Raw genomic sequence first — 19,457 nt, 5'->3', positions numbered from 1 at the left:
TATATATAAAACTTCTTGTGTTAAAATACCGTTGGAAGCATTTATTTTATAACTAGTAGATTTGGATCGGATATCCACGAATATCTGAATTCAAATTCGCAATTGTAGGAATGCATATTCGGATAATGGATATTCAAAGGGATTTATCCACATTCGCTCAAAATCCGTAGTGGATAGTAATTTTAATATCTGAATCTGAATATTATTTGAATCCGTAAAATTTAGGTCAAATTTCCGAATTGCCATCCTTGCTTGTAATTAAACAAGAGTGCATGTTTGGGTAACCATGCAATTAATGGATCCTATTGAATTGGGTGTAATTGCACGTTCCAATTCTTAGGGGAAGGTTGACAATTGAAGTAATTATACGGGTAATTTCACCCAAATCCATTTATTTTATGCTTTTCCAAACATTCATATATTATTCCCTAACCCAATTACGCAATGTTATAATATACTTATTTATTAAAAAAAGTTATGGCCAAAAATATAGACGTAACTAATTTACATGCTCATGCTATATATTATAAAAATAACATAATTATTTATAAAAATGCTATAATTTTTTGTAACTTATTTATAAAAATAACTTTCTAATGTTATGGTAAAATTTTATACTATTTATATAATGTGTTATTAAAGTTAGTGGACACCTTGTAAAACTTTTTTTTATAAAGGTTATATATTATAAATTTTATATTATTTTAGCTTAATGCATGTATTATAAAAGGTTATAACATAGTATAAGTTTTCTCTAAATTAAGTCTATACAAGTTCTTATAATTAAAGTTACAGACCTTTTGCACCGTGAAGCTAAATATTATGTGGTAGATGCTAGTTATTTAAATATAAAAGGTTTTCTTGCACCATATGGTAATATAAAATATCATTTGAGAGAATGGAGCCGGACACAAGCATTAAAGCCAGTTTGCGAACTCTTTAATTTGAGACATTCAAAGCTTTAAGACCTGATTGAGAGGATATTTGTTGTTTTAAAATAAGATTTCTCATATTAACATCACCTTAGTATAGCATAAAAAACAAAGTTGGGTTGTACTAGCATGTTGCATACTTCATTACTTCATTTGTAGGTGAAATCGGGATGATTCATACTTTGAAGAGTACATGTTAATAATACAAATTCAGATTCAAATGATGAATGACTCGATTAAGGACTAACAAATGATGATAAGGAGCATATGTTAAATTTTAGAGAGAATAGCCCAACAAATATGGAATGTTAGAACAATTAGGTAAAATTATAAATGCCGTTTATTTTTCTTATATTTTTATTAGTAATCGTATTATCGACTACTTTCTTGGACTAATATATTACATATGATGATCTTATTTTAGTTTTTGTTACTCATTTATAATTTATTTATCGTCTCGATAATTCTTAATAGTAATTAATATTTTAAATATATATAAATTATGTAATTGTATAATTACAATTTGTAATTTGAATTTGTACTACCAAACATGACAAGGAATTACGATGTAATGATACTCATCACCAAACACATCTAAAGAATTTGTAATTACAATAGAGTGTAATTATTACCCTAATAATTCTATTTTCATCAAATTACTCTGTGTTGTTCAAATAGACCCTAAACGTATTTGCCTAACAAGTATAATTACATCTTTAAAAGATTGAAAGTCATCACAGTGAACCTACCAATTATAACCCAAACATGCTTAGTAATTGGATTTAGATGTAATTAATTATAATTACACGTGATTAGTAATTTATTATAATTACTTGTAATTACACACATAACATGTTTGGGTAAATGTTGTAATCAATAAATCTCATTTGAGTGTAATTAGAGCAACCCAATTAATTTCTATAATGTTTATGAAGGATTGAGAATTTGAAAAACTATGTGAGGTAATTAGTCACGATAAGTTGGTTTTTGTTGTCGTAATTATAATGTACTATTAGACATGATATAACAAATTAAAGTACAATTACACTTTGTCATCCAAAAGCGTTTGAAAAAAAAAAAACTTTGTATTTACAAAAGTGTCATTACTATCCCGGTAATTACCATGTGCTATCAAAACAAAAGTGTCGTTACTTTTTTAATCCCCTAAATTGGAATATATCTCTAAATTAATGCTACTCCCAAAACCATTAAATTGAAGGGTGTTACATGTTTAAGGGTACTCGAACCCACAGCTTTTAAGTTATAGTAACAATATTGTACCGATTAAACTAATACTCAATCAAACGACATTTTTAATTCGATTTTCTTTTTAACTATTAATTATTTTACTTGGATTCAAATGTATGTTGGACACGTGTATATATATATTTTTTATATATTTAAAGAGTTTTTCGAGAATCATACCCAGACCCATATCCAAATATATTCGAATATGCAAGAAAAATAAGAAATGGGACCAACTTAATTTTAGACATTGTATGTGAACATGGATAAGTATAAGCTCTCAATTTACCATAAACATACTAAAGAAATTTCAATCTCCCATCGTACATCATCGACGTTGCGTGCCGGAGTTGGCATGTCGCTCTCTGTGTTCCTTTCAAGCCGGAACACGTATCCGAGGCCACTAAAGTAACGGCGAAGTAAAGGTAGATCGTACAAAGGAATGCCAAGAAACCGAAAGTGGTCAAGAGGAATCTATGCCTCCAAACGAGTGTTGAAAAGCTACCAAACTCGTGGGGTTGCTTCCTCATCGGTACCGACCTCCGATATGGAGTAGAAACCATGCTTTCGACAACCATAGCTTAAGAGTGGAAGTCCTTCCCCGATCTGATCTGAAATAATAGGGAAGAGCATGGCTCAAAGACAAAGAACATAGTGTGTGTAACCATAGGGAAGGACTCGTATTCGGCATATGTCTAATACGAATTCGAACACACTTATGAAGATATAATACTCTAAATACCCTCTAAATACATTAAATTTTTCAATAAATTAAATTATAAATACTTGTATATATCCTCACAATCAAATTTGAGTAAGATCAACGGCGTATCTAGGGGCTGAAATAGAAAATTATTCATATAAGCCTTTATAAAATTTTAAAATTTTAAATTAGTATAAATAAAATTAAAATTATACTTTATCTCCTAAAATTTAAAAATTTAATTTAATTCTTTAAAAGTTATAAAAATATAGAGTAAAAGTTAAAATTTAATTTGCGCCCTAGCATCAAGAAGAAACATTGAACTACCAACATAACGTAACTCAAAAAATTAATATATTCACGTCGGATATTTATCATATATTTGCTTTCAAATGTGTAGGCAACATCTTTATAACCTTTAATTAAATGGGAAAATTCCGTTTTCAATCCCTCTGAAAATTTAATAATTCAATTTAAGTTTTTTTAACACAAAATTTTATAGTATTATCTCGAACTTTATACAAAATTCCCAGCTTCGTCCCATCATATTCATGCTCCAATATGCATCCAAAACTAAAGTCGAATTAGATTACAACAAAGCATATCAACAAACAACATGTTTTTAATGATTTAACCTAAAAATGTTCCTCATAATTGCAGCCATAATGAAAACATGTTATCAACTCAGAATCCTTTTAAAGAAAAAGCCCGAGAAGATTTTTGAAACGTACATGGCAAAGCAAATGCCATAACAGAAAAGAAAATCAAAGAATATATTTACATTTTTTTCCTACCAAACAAACATCAAATTCAAAAGAAAGAAAGAAAGAAAAACCCAAAACTGGAAATGAATATTAAAAAAAAAAGCTTACACAAAGGAGGTGAAATCAAGGTTGGATGATGAAAATGGAAGAAGCAACCAATTGGGGGAGGTATTATTTGGGTGATGTTCATATGTTTATATAATCACTGAGCTTCCCTTTATCTTCTCCTTATGTCTCGGTGCAAGGGACGTGATAATAGAAAAACAATAATATGAGGGTGCTTTTGTTTTACGGGCAAAGCCGCCTTTTTGTTTTTGTTTTGTTAAAAAGAACTTATTTTACAGTCGAGTCGGAATTAAATTATATATTTTTGTAATACTAAAAATATAATTTTTTCATTTTAATAACTTATATATTTATAATTTGTAAATGATTAAATCAAATTTTTATCATTTTAAGAGGATTAAAATGTAATTTTACTATTATTAATTTAAAATTTTATAAATTATAAATGACCTAAATGAAAAAAAATTTGGCCGACCCCTGCCACCCCTTAGATTTGCCCCACTTTATACTATGCCTCAAATAGAGATTAAAAAAGAATAAGAAATTCTTAATTCTATGGGTTTGAATGTCAGGTTTTTTTCAAAACTAAATTATAATTTTTATTCCTGAATGTAGCAATTAGATTCATTTTGATTTTTGAAAATAAAAAATATATAAAGTTTGATAATACATCATTAGTTTGTGCCACATCATCATTTGAAAATTAAAAAATTATATAAATTTTCATGTGATGACATGGTACAATCTTAGAGTGCCACATACAATTTTCTAATAACCGAACTAGTGATTGAACCGATTAGACCACTGATTCTCGATTTAATCGGTTTGATCAATTCAATTACTAGACAAAAAATAATTAAAATTTCATAAAAGATTTTATTTAACCAATTCAAATTATTCAACTCCTGATTTTTTTCCAGTTTTCCATTCAATCAATTCAACCCCTTAGTGTGGACCAATATACATGTTCTAAGAACATTGGTCACATCATCAAATCTTGAAGAAATCCAAGTTTAGGGGACCAAAATAGATCTAGTTGCAAAGTTTAGGTATCAAAGTGAGCCAAAAAAAAGTACAACTACCAAAATGAACAAAAAAGGATATAAGTATCAAAGTGAACCTAGTTGTCAAGTTCAGAGGCCAAAAATTATATTATCCCTTAGTAAAAATCCATCCGGCCTCAACCTAGTATAATTACAAAAGTACCATTATTTATAATATTAGTTTGAAATATATGACCATGAAATTTATATTAATGTTTATACATTAAAGGTAGAAAAAATTTAATAGTAGGGTAAACTACATAAATAGTTACTTGTGTATAATTTAAATTATGTTTTGGTCATTGAACTTTAATTAGGTCGAGTCAAGTCCGAATCAAGTATAGCTTTGATCTGTCGGGTTGGATTTGGGGCGGGTCAAATAATATTTAATTTCGGGTTTTGGCGGGGGTATATCCGGTTGAGGTTGGGGTAGGGAAAAAACCACCTCACCACACCATGTTGCCATATTTACCTCAAATTAGGGCTATAAATGAGACACTGCTGCTTGGAAGCTATTTGAGTTCAACCTAGAAAAAGTCTAATCAATTAGATAATTGTCCATTCAAGCTCGAGCTAAATTTGAGCTCTGTAATACTCAATTTGAACAACTCACAAGCCTAATCAAGATTTTTCGTTCCGCTATATTTTTATCCTTACTATATAGAAAGAGCTTAAATATGAATGAGTTCAAGCTTGCTCAAGTAGCTCAATTAAGTCTCTGAGTCGAGCTTGAGATTGCCACCATTTAAGTTTGGCTTAACTCAATTACACCCCTAACTCAGACTGCGGGTTTAGTCATGTATTTTAATTTGGACAAATTATGTTATTAGTCCCTACACTATGCGTAAGTTAGGTATTTTGCAATGTTGTTTGGACTAGACTGGTCGATTAGATCGATTGGATTAGGAATCAGTTGGGGTACTAATCCAGGGAGGTCTTTTAACCTGGTTGACCCAAGAATCGATATGAATCGATTGAACCAGGTTTTTAATTTTTAATAAATTTTTAATCGGACCGGTTGAATTGGTGAACTGGTGGCCTAACCGATTTGACCATCGGCTCAGTTTTTAAGACATTAGTATTTCTTCTTTGTATATATTAATTCGGTCAATTTTAGTCTTGATTAAAACAATAACAATTAAATCTATTAGGTTAAGTTTTGCTATTAGTCTGTATTATTTTGAAATTTGTGAATTTAGTTCATGTTCTTCAATTTGATCTTTATAATTTTCAAAATTTCAAGTTTTAATTCTGATTCAAACGGGAGCCACTAAATTCATTAATTAAAATGATGTTCTTTATTTTAATATTATATGAAAATAACAACCTAATATAATATTAAATATGTGGTAATGTATATGTCACATAAAATTATGAAAATAACATAATTTAAGTTAATAAACTAATGGCCATCATTTGGGCCGATATTGAAACTTTATACTTTAAAAGTATAATGACTAAAATAATCAAAATAAAATTAAAAAAGTCCGCTACTTATTATTGATAATCTTTTACGAATTTGACCTACTTTATATTTATACAAAATTAAAAATAATTGTCGACTCGAACATATAAGATTCTTGGCTTCCTTCTCCCCATCTATTGAGTGTCATCTTTTAACTATGGGGTAAACTATTAAAATAATTACTTTTGTTTACATCATATTACATTTTAGTCACTTATATTTAAAATGTTACGTTTTAATTATTTACATTATCGTTTTGTTACGAAGTGGTCACTCTGCTGTTAAGATTTGTTACCTCTCAAACGGCAGTCCGACATGATAGTTAAAATGGGTTTTAAATGCCAACGTGGATACCCAGCTAAGATGAAAAAAGTTAATTTTTTTTTATGAAAATAGAATACAAAATTTTGCCCTAAAACCCAATTTTCTCTAATTTAAAAAGAAGCAAAAATAGAAGAAGAAGAAGAAGAAGAAGAAGATTGATGCACCAACCTCTATAGATGCTTGCTATTGTGGTTGCTCACAATACACAAACAAACAAAGATGAGGTATATCTTTTTTTCTATCACATATACAAAAAAAACTGAAAAGATAGATCACATTTTTACAAAGAAAAGAAAACCATAATAACCCAAAACCCAAGTAAAGAACAAAAAAACTCATTACTTATTGTAAACCATGCTTGGACCCTCCATTGAATCGATCTTTTGTTCTTCTGTTTTGAATAAAAAATCTAAAAGATTGATGAACCACTCAATTTGATTTCTATTGTTTCGATTCAACAAGGATAGAATATGAAAATTGATGGTTTTTTTCATCAAAATAGAAACGAAAACTAAAAGAAAAAGGCGAAAACTAAAAGAAAAAGGAGACCAAGGGTTCTCTTTTTCCAGTTCAAGGATTAATCTGATGCATTGGTTTTGATTATTTCGAGAAACCAAATTAACATTTTCCTTTAATTAATTTAGAAATTTTAATTAATTAAATTTATTTAATTAAAAAATCAATTAATTTACTTGGCTGAACATCCATTTTCAACCCATTTTAACTGCCACGTCGGACTGTCATTGGGAGATAACAGATCTTAATTGCAGAGTGACCATTTCGTAACAAAACAATAACATAAGTGATTAAAACGTAATATTTCAAACATAAGTGACTAAAATGTAACAAAAATAATTACTTTGATAGTTTACCCTTTAACTATGACTACATGGATCACATAAATTAAGTGTGCGTTTACTACGGTGGAAATTTATTATTTTCTTTATTTTGTTCATAAGAAAACTAGCATTAAAACTCCTAATCTATGACCCCAAGAGAACAAGCTCGAAAGCTGAAAAGACCAAATCCCAAACCCTCAGAAACAAAGTCGAAGCTGGCAACACTATCCGCACAACACACGGATCACACAAGAGAGGGGAGAGCAAGGAGCTCCACAAGTACAGTCGACAAGGGGCAGCACAACCACTTTGGCAAAGCAAAAGGGAAACACATCAGAGGCAAAGGTGAGAGACATATATAGCGTAGTGACTTAAATAATATTTTTTCACAAAAATGGTTTCATTTTAAATTTATTTTAAATGCTATCGCATTAAATTTTAAATTATATTCTAATTTAAATACGACATTTAAATTTATTTTAAAATATAGCCATGTATTAATTTTGGGATAATTTATTAATTTTTTGTTCAAAATAAATATAATTTTAAAACAATTAGACTAAATTACATATTTGTTAATAATAAACAAATTTTTTCTTTTAATTACAAAAGGAAGGCAAAACCCTAACATAGCAACACGACTTGCATAACTTAAACCCAAACCATACCTAAGATAGTGAATATTCTAACCATCATGCCAACACAAATGATAATAAACTAACTTTTGTTAATAATAAAATCATTGAAAAATGTTAAAATTAATAAACTTTGTACTGTGTTCAATGGGAGCAATTTTGAAATTTACCATCAGATCAAGATCCTTCATCAAGTGCCAAGTGAACCAAACATATCAAAATAACCATCCCAAAAATTTAATCAGTGCTTTCTATTATGTAATTAGGAACCACGTTCACACCTAGATTTGATTTGTTTGGAGTTTGAGTAATTCCAACTTCAGTTCAGGCTGAAATTTTTAACCTTTTATATAGTCAATACTTAAAACCAACCAAAACCACCAATATAAATCCCTATCACAGCCTTGTATACACCAGCTAATTCAATCAAATGAAGGTGGTTTTTAATTTAGTTCAGTGAAATTAAAAGAAAATGAATTTTGTTAAGCCTATATCAGAAACAATTTAGATGGGAAATTAAAAAGAAAACATTCAATTAAATTTTCCAGGGTAAACATGAAATCAGGTAAGGAAAGATTCAACTTTTCAATCCTCAAAATCCCCAGAATTTTCCAGCAAGTAGTTTGCTGCCAATTCTTCGTTCCGATCGCAAGCCAAAAATGCTTCGATGACGAGCGCTCTATCAAACCCCATTGCTTCAAGCTACAAGGCAAAAAGAAAAAAAGAAAAAAAAGAATTGCTCAGTAAAATAACTTAGAGAGGGTCCCCAAAAGAAAAACAACCAATTTTGCATACCCGTTCGATAGCCTCCTGTTCTGCCGGGGTCACATTGATTGCATGAGGCATTTCTTGTTCAGCTTGATCAAATATATCCCTGAAATACCAATTTATACTAATGTTACTAACGATGCTTAAGTTGATGCATAGATAGTCTATACATTAATGATACAATAAAGCTTCTGTTAATCTCAATAGGACTCGGGTGTGAGTGTCAGACATGTATGTGTTCAACACGGTTATGATTTTTTTTTCTAGGCCTTTTCATGTATTTCAATAATCCTTACAAGATTTGTCCTTATATCTTATACCCATCTTCGTATATAAGTCAACTATCGATATTGATACTTGAAAAGATATGAAAGCCGGATCAATATAAATCTCAAGATATAGTGTCTGCTTGAACTCTTCATGAACTACTCATATTTAACACACCGATATGAGGATATAACCTCCAAGGATCCTCCAAATACATAGAAAACTTTCTTTAAAAAAACAAGTTTATCACCGATAGTCACCCCCGAATCCGAATAACATAGGTTTTAGAAGGCCAAAGTTAATGGTTTATTACTGACGAATTCAAAACAGTTATAAAAACAAGATAAAATAAATAACAAAGCTTCAGCTCTATCCCCAATAAAACTGTAGATGATTCATCAAAAAGCAGATATGATATTTGGTAAGCACTAACCCTTCAGAACCTTGGAGAGGTTCATTTATTAGCTGAAGAAACTCGGCATGATGTTCTTGAATTAGTCTTAAAAGCTGGGGGTTTTGCTTTCCCAGCTCCTGAAGCATGGGCTGTAATGGAAGAAAAGCTGATTAAATCCGGAACAATAAAAGCTCTTGATGTTTAGCCAGTGAAAAACATAGAAATGCAAACCTGTAAAATTTGTGGGTTTGATTGCACCATTGAACGCAATGCTTGGAACTAAAACGCAAACAAACATGCACTTTAGAATTCCCTATGTCCAAGAATTAAAGATCTTCATAGTAACAGAGAAAGCAAATAAACAAAGATCGTATAACAAGCCTGCACCTGTTGATTGTTTCGGAGGAAATCCAGGGATCCAAGTCCACCAGCAGCGGCACCGGAGAGTGTTTCCTAGTATCATTTCAGCATGTTAGGAACCCAAAATCAAACCACTCGAAAGAAGAACTACCAATTTCTACACGTGATCAAAGCACATAAACAATCTGAAGTTTACCTGAGGAAACATGTTCAAAGGTGATGAATTAGGAGCCCCTGAAACAGGAGCAACTGGGGCAGCACCAGATTCAGTGGTTTGACTTGAAGGAAAATGAGGCACTGGAACAGCCACTTCTGCCAATTCAGGAATTCCCTGAAGATAAAATGGCATCATAACCACAACCAGATTAATGTAGTAGTTTAATGTTAGAATTCTGGCTGTATATACAACCATTAAATTTCAGACATACAGAATATAGATAATCCACTGCTCGCTCGGGGTTGTTATAAGCAGCTCGAAGTGCACGAGTTACTGTTTCTTTGTCCCAGCTGCCACCACCCATATCCATCAATTGTTGGATAGTCTGCTCAAGATTACTTCCAGCAACTAAATTCGAAGCGGCTTGACTATAGGTATCAGTATCTGGACTGCAACAAGGTAAGATAAAAGTTTTTTCCCATTATTTTCACAATGTTCAGAAAGTACCAAAAAGGAAGTCTGCTAGAGCTTCGAAACACATGTTCCAAGAAAAAATTCAAAAGAAGATAAAATCAAACAAATAACACCTGATAAAATCTCAAAATGTCTAGACAGAAAAAAGAATAATCCTAGCACTGTTTGTCAACAGATACAATCCGAGATAAAAGATAGAATAATGTGTTACAACAATAAACAAACTGATAATAAGAGTTCCAATCAATAAAAACAAAAACTAAAAATCAAGTGTCAGTTGACAGCTCTACTACCGAGTTCGGACAAAAAAAACAGGTTAGAAATCTGTTGATCAAAACAGCTCTCTCAGTTTGATAAAAAGTGTATCATGTGGGAATTAATCATTCATATGATTCTTTGATAGAAAGAAAAAAAGGGCATGTTGCTACCATATTTTTAAATGATTAAATATCGTTGAAGTAATGCCTAAACCCAATGATTCAAGGCAAAGATAAAAAGACCCTAGAACAAGAAAATAAACCTTTCAAATTTCTCAATATCTAGATTTAAATGAAGAATAAAAATAGAATCTAAGCAAGACAGACAAAAAGGGGTTAGAGACCACTCAATAAAAGAATGCCTAAAGCTTGGGATAAAGAATGTGATCTCTGCATCAACTCATTTTCTTGTTTCAATCAAGGGAACGGAAATTGGCAGCTTCAGTAGTTAGACAGGAAGGAAAATATGTCACGAAGAAAACAAAAAGAACAAAACAGGGCACTGCAGAATGTAAATAATAACTATTAGGGTTTTTTTCTCTTTGTCCACCAGCCATTTGGTTATTTGGTTTTTTTTCCATCTAAAAGTAATTTCCAGAATGGAAATACTAACCAAAAGGAAATCAAACTGATATCTAAAGACTATTGTTCTCTTATCTTCTTTCCTCAGTAAGCAAAAACGAATCATAAGTGGTTTTAAATACTTCTCTATCATGACATTTAATAGCATGAGTTCCATGCACATAAATCCAAGCATTTATTAACCTTATATACAGGTATTTTGGAGATACACCACATACTTAGCTGTTGCAGCATCTGAAGCAGATGTACCGCTCTTTGAGTCCCTGAAATGAAAGAAATTATGAATGCTACTGACTTCGGGAAAAAGGGCAGGTTTGAGGGAGGAAAACTATTCCAGAATGAACTTACGGTGCTTGTGCAGGAACTTCTGGGGCAGGGGTAGGATTAGAAACAGGTGCAGTTGTAGACGGAGCTGATGAAGCAGGCTGTGATGGAAGACAAGGAAAAAGTTGATTATATACTATACGAAACTTGAACATAATGCTCAACGTAACAAGAAGAATGAATATGAAGGAAACCTGAGCAGACGAGGTCCCAGCCGAACCCAAAGATTTGCTCTGTAAGCACAACCAAAGAATTAAAAATATTGTAAGTAATACAACAAGTACATATAAAGAGCTCATGCTAAACCAGGATTTTCTAAAATCAACAAAAGGTACCTAACTATACTAATCTATACAAGAAGGAAGCTAATAAAAAGCAATCACGAAACAGTCCACAGTCCACATTGCTGGTCAACATGTATTCATTCAAGATTTGCAGAATGAATCCTACAGCTTTTGACGAAAGCTCCACCACCAAAACTATACAGCCTCAAATTGGTATAATATTAGAACAACCAAGGTATCTTGCTACGAGGATCGGCCGGTTAACTAACAAAAACTATCTTCAAATCAGATCCCATCTTCAATTAGGTAGATTAATCATTAAAATCAATAGGCTAAAAATACGGGAAAGCAGCTGAATTTACCAAATTACCTAAGTAAGCTGCTAAAGTTTAATTTACACCCAAATAAGCCGTTACCCTTTGATTGGTACTAAATAAAGCCGTTAACCATTAATATACACCAGATTAAGCCATTAACCATAAATTTGTACTCAAATGAGCACTTAAACCTCAATTTGCACCTAAATGAGCTTTAACATAAATCAACCTTTCATTTGAAGTAAAAGTTTATTAGGGCACAAATCAAAAGATAAGGGTTACTTGGATACAACAAAAGTGCAGCTCCCTTAGGACATGGCGAGTGGTGTAGGTTTGTTACTACTATCTGTATGAATATTAACCCTCCAATTGTACAGTACCAAAATACCTTAATTAACCATCAACATTAAGTTACTAACAAACAATCCAAAAACTAAATTATTTAAAACACCTTTATATATATATATATATCTGACGCGTGTATATCATATATCAAATTCCCATCTTGTAGATCGTCTTTACGTTGCTCCAACCCTTCATTTTTCAATAATTCCGTATTGATGTGAATGATATTTTTCCAAATAAGGTAATGGGGATATGGCATGATAAAACTTAGAAAAAGAATTTTAATACCCGAGTTAGACTCATATCCGATAATCATACCCGAGTCCAAATAACATAGGATTACAACACCATTCACATATAAATTAACTACTAAACTCAAAAACACTAGTAAAAACGATACAAATAGTAAGAAAATTAATCAAATTAACCTTGCTGAGCATGACAACAAGAAAACCATCTTCAGAGACTTTGTTATCAGCTAACGTAGTTTCATCTTTCAAAACCTTCCCATTATGAATCAAAAGCTGTTGTCCACATGGGTAATTGTCTTTCCCTTGTATATCCTCTATGTTTTTCTTCACCGCCATAACCTAATTCCAAACAAAAATGAAACTTTAAGCCAAAAATTTTAGCCCTAATAAAACAATAATTGAATGCAAATTACAAAAAGAGGGGATTACAGTGTCGTTGGGCTGAACCCTAATTTCGAAGTGGCTGCCCTTTAGGGTTTTGACGGTGAGCTTCATTTCGACGAATTGAGGGAACGAAACGGCAGCGTTCTCGGATTGTGGATTGGGGATTTGAATCAGGGAGGAAGGGAAAGAGAACACTATAAATTGATTCTTAAAGGGATTCAAAGAGAAATCAAATAAAAAGAGAGTTAAATTAAAATTAAATTTTTAAAAAAGGGGAAAAATATTAATCAAAAGAGAATGGAGGGAGGAGAGCTTTTTTGCTTTTGTTGCAGAGAAGAGGTAGCTGCTCTTTAGATTTTTATTTTTGTATTTTTACTTTTTTTACTTCATAAGTTGAAGGGTTAATGTGCAAAATGGTCCCCCAATTGTTCGGTAAAAAGTTAAAATTTGCTACAGGTCCCTGTACTCTTCATACATTTAGAATTAATCCCTTTACTTTTATTTCAAGGAATTTAGTCCTCTTACTTTTCAAGTTTAAAATATATGTCTAATTGTTAAAATCGTTAAAATTCTTCTATTAAATTCAAATTCAATACATCATTTTTTACATGGCTACCAAGCGAATAACTTTTTCATTTCAAAACATCATACAAATAATTTAGCAAAAGAATTTTAGTTATGGTAAAATTGGACTTGAATTTTGAAATATGAAAAGTAAAGGGAATAAATTCTTGAAAATGAAAGTAAAATGGACTAAATTCTAAATATATAAAAGTACAGAGACTTAGAACATATTTTAACCAAAAATAGGTTAAAATATGAAATCACTCCTATACTTTCGTCAAGCTTATGATTTATTTCTTATAAGTTAAAAGTTAAATCTCTATTTTTCTTTTTAGCTCTAACTCAATTGTTAACACATTGTTAGTAATTTACATCAAAATTTGCTTATGATTTATTTCTTATATTTAGAGTATTCTAAAGGATAAAGTACACCTAATATGATTAAAGTATTAGTAAGTTTACGTTTTGATCACTTAACTTTAAAAAGTTACAAAAATGGTCATTGAATTATTTGGAAGTTTTCATTTGTCACCAAGCTATTAAAACCCTTGTTGTGTGGCTTTTTTTTGTTCGCACCACCTTCACCAATCGAAAACTCTCATTCACCTTCTCTTCTATGGTTCAATCTTTTTTTTATGAAACAACTTTGAACGTCATGAATTTGCAAAGACCCAAACAACTTTCCTCTTCGATCTTTAGCACTAACTGTCCTATTAACTTAGATCTAAGGTACGCTCTTTTACTTGCCAATGTGTACTGATCCACCGTATCAGTTGTCAATTTATCGCTTAAAGCTTGCTAGCCAGACTTTAAAAAAAAACTTAACAGTCCGATGATTTAAATAAAAAACTTTTGAATAGTTTAATGACTTAATAAAACTTTCGAATAATTCAGTGACCATTTTGTAGCTTTTTAAAATTGAATGACCAAAACATAAGCTTACTAACAATTTAATAACATTGGATATAATTTACCCTATTCTAAATTAGTAATAGGCTAGGCTCAACTTGAGCCTACAATTTGAATATAAGTAATTAAAGATTAAGAGCTTACAAAGTGGTTTACCTTTCGGAGAACATTCGTAATGAAAGAATTAGTTATTGTTACCGAAAGAATTAGTTACTATTACCGATGATAGTTCCTAATTTCTATATTATTTTTTATATATTATATTATTATATATACAGTTTCACTCTCATCTATTTTCTTAACATTTAATTGATTTCAAATATTAGTAGTATTGCAGCTGAAACCATGATAAAGAAGGAAATGAAAAAAAAAGTGTGTGAATGGTTTATTTCCATAATAAACCCCTCCATCATTTTAAAATTATCACCTAGTTCTTCCACTTTTATATTTACCTTTTAGTCCTTTTCATTTTACTATTTTCAACGTTTTCGAACTTTCATCACCATATTACAATTGCAGTCCCCAATATATTAAGAAATTTTTAAAAGGTTTTTTCTTCTTAAAAATCAAATAATTGTGCAAATAAGGCTTAAAATTAATCATGAAATTTCCAAATTTTATTATAATAAATGCATTTATGACAACATTAAAAATAATATCGTACACATTTAATAATAATATTCCAAGAAAAAGCTATGGCTAGTTATATCTTCCTTTCTTATTTATAAAAAAAATATGTTAATTTCTAAATAATTTATATGATCTATTTCGATATATAATGTATCTCATCCCTAAAGCTTCGACATTTAGAAAAAAAAGTTTTTTATTTAAAAATCGTCTTAATTACAATTTCTTTTAAAATCTACTTATAAATTTAAGGTTTAAGGATAAAAATAGTAAAAAAATTAAAAAATCGTCTTAATTACAATTTCTTTTAAAAATCTACTTATAAATTTAAGGTTTAAGGATAAAAAAATTAAAAAAAATTCAATTGAATCCTTATGAAATAAGGGCACGTTTGGTTCGCCATAATGGAATAGAGACGTAATGGAATAGAGGCGTAATAGCAATTCAATTGTTTAGTTGAATGTAATGGAATAGAGGCGTAATAGTATTCTTGTGTTTGGTTGAATGGAATGATGTTGTAATAGCATAAGGAAAAAAAGCTAAAATGACTAGAATACCCTTAGCAGAATTTTTTTTAGGTTGATGATTATTGTTATTGTTATTAAATTTTAATAAGATTATTAATATAAATAATAAATAATTTAATCATATTTTAACATTATTATTATTAAATATAATTTAATAAAATTCTTATATGAATTTACTAAAATCATAATATATAATACTATAAAATATAATTTAATAAAATTCTTAATATTAAATGTTATGATATGAATTTACTAAAATCATAATATATAATGCTATAAAATATAATTTAACATAAGTATTATTAAATATAAACAAAGAGACTATAAACAATCAAATTACACTAAAGAGACTGAATCTATACAAGATACAAAATGTAGGGACTTTTCATGGAATTTTACCTTATTTATAACAATGCTTAACAAAACTTTTCATGACTAGATTTTCAAAGGCCAAAAAGCTTTAAATCTTCAAAGTTTTTGTAGTACAAATGAATTGGAATCCAAAGAAAAAGTTGTTCCATGCAAGCCACCATATGTACAATTAATCTTGTTAACCATGGAAATAAGGACAATACTCATAAAATTTTGTTTCAGAAAAAAAGGGCAAACAAAAAAAAAGAAGCATAATTTTCTTTATGATTTGCCTGACAAAAAAATGTTAAATATGCTTTCAGTCCTTGTACTCTGCAAACTTTTGAAATTTAATCATTTACTTGTATAATTTGAAAATTAAAGTCCAATTTATATGAATTTAAATGTATAAAATTTCAAAATTCAAAGTTTTTATTTAAAAAGCTCATCAACTTCATCATTTCCTTATGAGTGTATATATTGAATACAAGATCAGATTGTAATATTTAGACAACAAAGAGCTCAAAGGAGCATCATTTTCCTTTTCTTCCTGGAAAATATAACATTTTCTTCTATACCAAACAAAAAAAGAAGAAATTGAGTGACATGATGCCACTTTTTAACAACTGATTCTTTTCACTTCTTCTATCGCCACCTTTGCTTCCCTAAACTCACAAACCATGATCCCTGCTGCCTGTTGCCCTCCATTTTGTTACACGCCCTTTGGTGTAGCCTTGCAATTGAAACCATGAAAGCTGACCCAAACATCACATGCCCTTCGTGCTCGCCATGGAAAAAGCTGAGTTGAGGCCAGTAATAGACGAGGTCACTGAGCAAGATCATTAGGATCAATGAAGTCACATTCCTCATTGCATAAAGAATACGGTGGGGCATGTATGTCAACCGCCCAAATATCCCTATCACTCGCTTGATGAATAGTTAACTGTTGACAAATTCACTACTCTCAAGGTAGGGCATGTATTTCAACTTCAATATTCAGAATCATTATGAAGATAATGCATGCGAATGCAGCTAAACGAAAAGCAAATGATTCAGAAGAAAACCAAAGGCAGTGCATGAGAAAACTTATAATGCATCACAAGGAAAGGAGAAACAGAAAGAGACAAAGCAATTCCAATTCCAGGCCCTATCATTCCTTTGAGAAAAGATATGAGAAATGATCTGCTTCAATGACATATTTAAGGAGCTAAACATGAGAAATGGCGTGAAACCTTCATGCAAATAACTAATCGTATAAGTAAAAATATGGTCAACGATTACAGTTAAAAACTAGAGGATTCCTAAATCTTGAAATCATACAATATAAAGAGTAGATAGCAAGAATAGTCTAAAATTTTTAAGGCTCTAGACTGAACATTTTCAACAGATTCTTAATTCTACCCTTTTCTAATTCAATCCAAACTTCAAGTAGCAGCTATTCTCCAGGATCTCTTCTTCTCCAAATTATTGATAGCATAATTCAATAGTCCTTATCTTAAAGCCCCAAAAAGCTCTCGTTTTCTCCTATGTATCATTTTCACTACGGCAATGTATCAATGGCTACTTAGCCAAAACGACGGTAAGTCCCATAAAGGCATGTCATACCCATTTTGATGAATGTTATTGTAACACCCCCTAACCCCAAACCGTCACCGGAACAGAGTTATAGAGTATTACCGGACATATTGGATAACTTATAACTAATTCACAAATAAATAACAGACATAGCATACTTTAATCAAATATGTCATATTAGTTCCATTTCATACTTATAACCAATTTAAACATCATTCTAAAACCACAATCACAAAACTCTTATACTTAACCTATATATCACTTAGGTACATGCCACATTATCAAAACAAAAGTACATCACCAAAATTTCTCGAGGTCGGGATTACTCGGATCTTTGGACCGAGCAATCTGCTTCCTACTAACTCAAGCATGAAACAACAATCATTGAGTATGGGAATACTCAGTGGTATTACCATAATTCAAATTAATAACATTAATGGATAAATTATATACATTTAATTTATGTCTACAATTATTCATTAATTATCCCATACTTTAAATCAACTTGATCATTAATAACAATAAGCAATATTTTAGTATTATATTTAAGTGTATTCGAACTTATTTCACTATAAAAAATTTATTAGATTTTTCCACATCTCATTCTAATAACTCATTCCAGTTCATACAAATCCAATCGATTTATCAACTCATTCATTATCATTTCTATTTATATTCAATTTATACTTTTAATCTTTTAATAAACATTTAATATATTAAATCAATTTGTTTCAACAACAATAATAATAACAACTATTTTTCAGTTCGATTCGTTCATTTATAATCAATTTACACTTATAATCTTCTAACACTCAATTTATACATTAAATCCATAAATAAATTCCAATAACTTGTATTCAATTAAATTCACATATTATTTCACTATTTCAAATCATTTTATTTTCATTTTTTCATTTCTCATTTCTCAACAATGGCTATTTCAGTTTGCTTCTCTTTGCTTATATTTTTACATCATCTCATACTACCAAAACTATTTCATGAACTATATCATTATCTATTTCTTGAACCCATGGTTCATACATTTCATTCAATACCTCAATTTAATGTCTTATTTCAATTCATATTCAAGATCATGCAATAAAATTTATATTATCAAAATTATTCATTTACCCTATTAACTTGACTCGGACTTTGACGGATACAGGATTCAACCAATCACACCAATCGACACATAGTGCCTAATACGGTACATAGTACCGATCGATGCAAGATAGCAGTAGCGATAAGATATGATATTCAACACACAAAGTCTTGAATCATAATGATATGATAATAATATTTGACACACAAAGTATCGAATCGATACGATAATGATAATGATGAGTCGGCACATAAGTGCTCGATCGATGTAGCGGCAATAACCCGTACTCTTCCATATCCTATGGCATGCCAACTATATCCGACTAGCCCGACTAGTTAATAGGGTATTTAATTTACTTTCGATAAAATTTCCATATTAGTTCAAGATCAATTATAAATTCATTATTCCAATCGGTTTCACGAGATTGCGGTAATTCATTGCTTGATATTTTCACAGTTCAATGCAGACACATAACAATATTAAGTATTCCATAATTGATTCGATGTCGGTTTCACATATCAATCTCCACATTCTCAATTTCAATTCTAATAAAATCCATATCAATCACCAATTTCAATATTCCAGTTCAATTCAATAATTCAATTCAAACCATTTCAATTTT

At 30.3% G+C, this 19,457-nt stretch overlaps 1 protein-coding gene across 1 annotated transcript; it reads right to left on the bottom strand.

Moving 5' to 3' along the window:
- Positions 1 to 8,437: 8,437 nt before the first annotated feature.
- LOC105799003 (ubiquitin receptor RAD23b) lies at positions 8,438 to 13,534 on the bottom strand. Its single transcript, XM_012629305.2, has 12 exons — positions 13,226 to 13,534; positions 12,974 to 13,135; positions 11,794 to 11,832; positions 11,624 to 11,700; positions 11,494 to 11,538; positions 10,234 to 10,411; positions 10,002 to 10,136; positions 9,833 to 9,898; positions 9,677 to 9,724; positions 9,485 to 9,594; positions 8,812 to 8,890; positions 8,438 to 8,718 (listed from the first exon to the last, which is right to left on the bottom strand). The coding sequence occupies exons 1-12, from the start codon at positions 13,289 to 13,291 to the stop codon at positions 8,602 to 8,604; spliced, it is 1,122 nt and encodes a 373-aa protein (XP_012484759.1). The 5' UTR covers positions 13,292 to 13,534; the 3' UTR covers positions 8,438 to 8,601.
- Positions 13,535 to 19,457: the final 5,923 nt, after the last annotated feature.

This window comes from Gossypium raimondii, chromosome 9 (assembly GCF_025698545.1).
Source record: "Gossypium raimondii isolate GPD5lz chromosome 9, ASM2569854v1, whole genome shotgun sequence".
Classification (NCBI taxonomy): domain Eukaryota; kingdom Viridiplantae; phylum Streptophyta; class Magnoliopsida; order Malvales; family Malvaceae; genus Gossypium; species Gossypium raimondii.
The sequence above is the reverse complement of the archived record's forward strand: the minus strand, read 5'-3'. Positions and strand labels throughout refer to the sequence as shown.

Excerpts from the sequence above, each read along its gene's own strand:
- LOC105799003 (XM_012629305.2), bottom strand. The coding sequence starts at position 13,291 with ATGAAGCTCACCGTCAAAACCCTAAAGGGCAGCCACTTCGAAATTAGG. Across the intron at positions 11,701-11,793 it reads CTGGGACCTCGTCTGCTCAG|CCTGCTTCATCAGCTCCGTC; the intron begins GTTTCCTTCATA and ends CTTCCATCACAG. Across the intron at positions 9,899-10,001 it reads CTTTGAACATGTTTCCTCAG|GAAACACTCTCCGGTGCCGC; the intron begins GTAAACTTCAGA and ends AAATGATACTAG.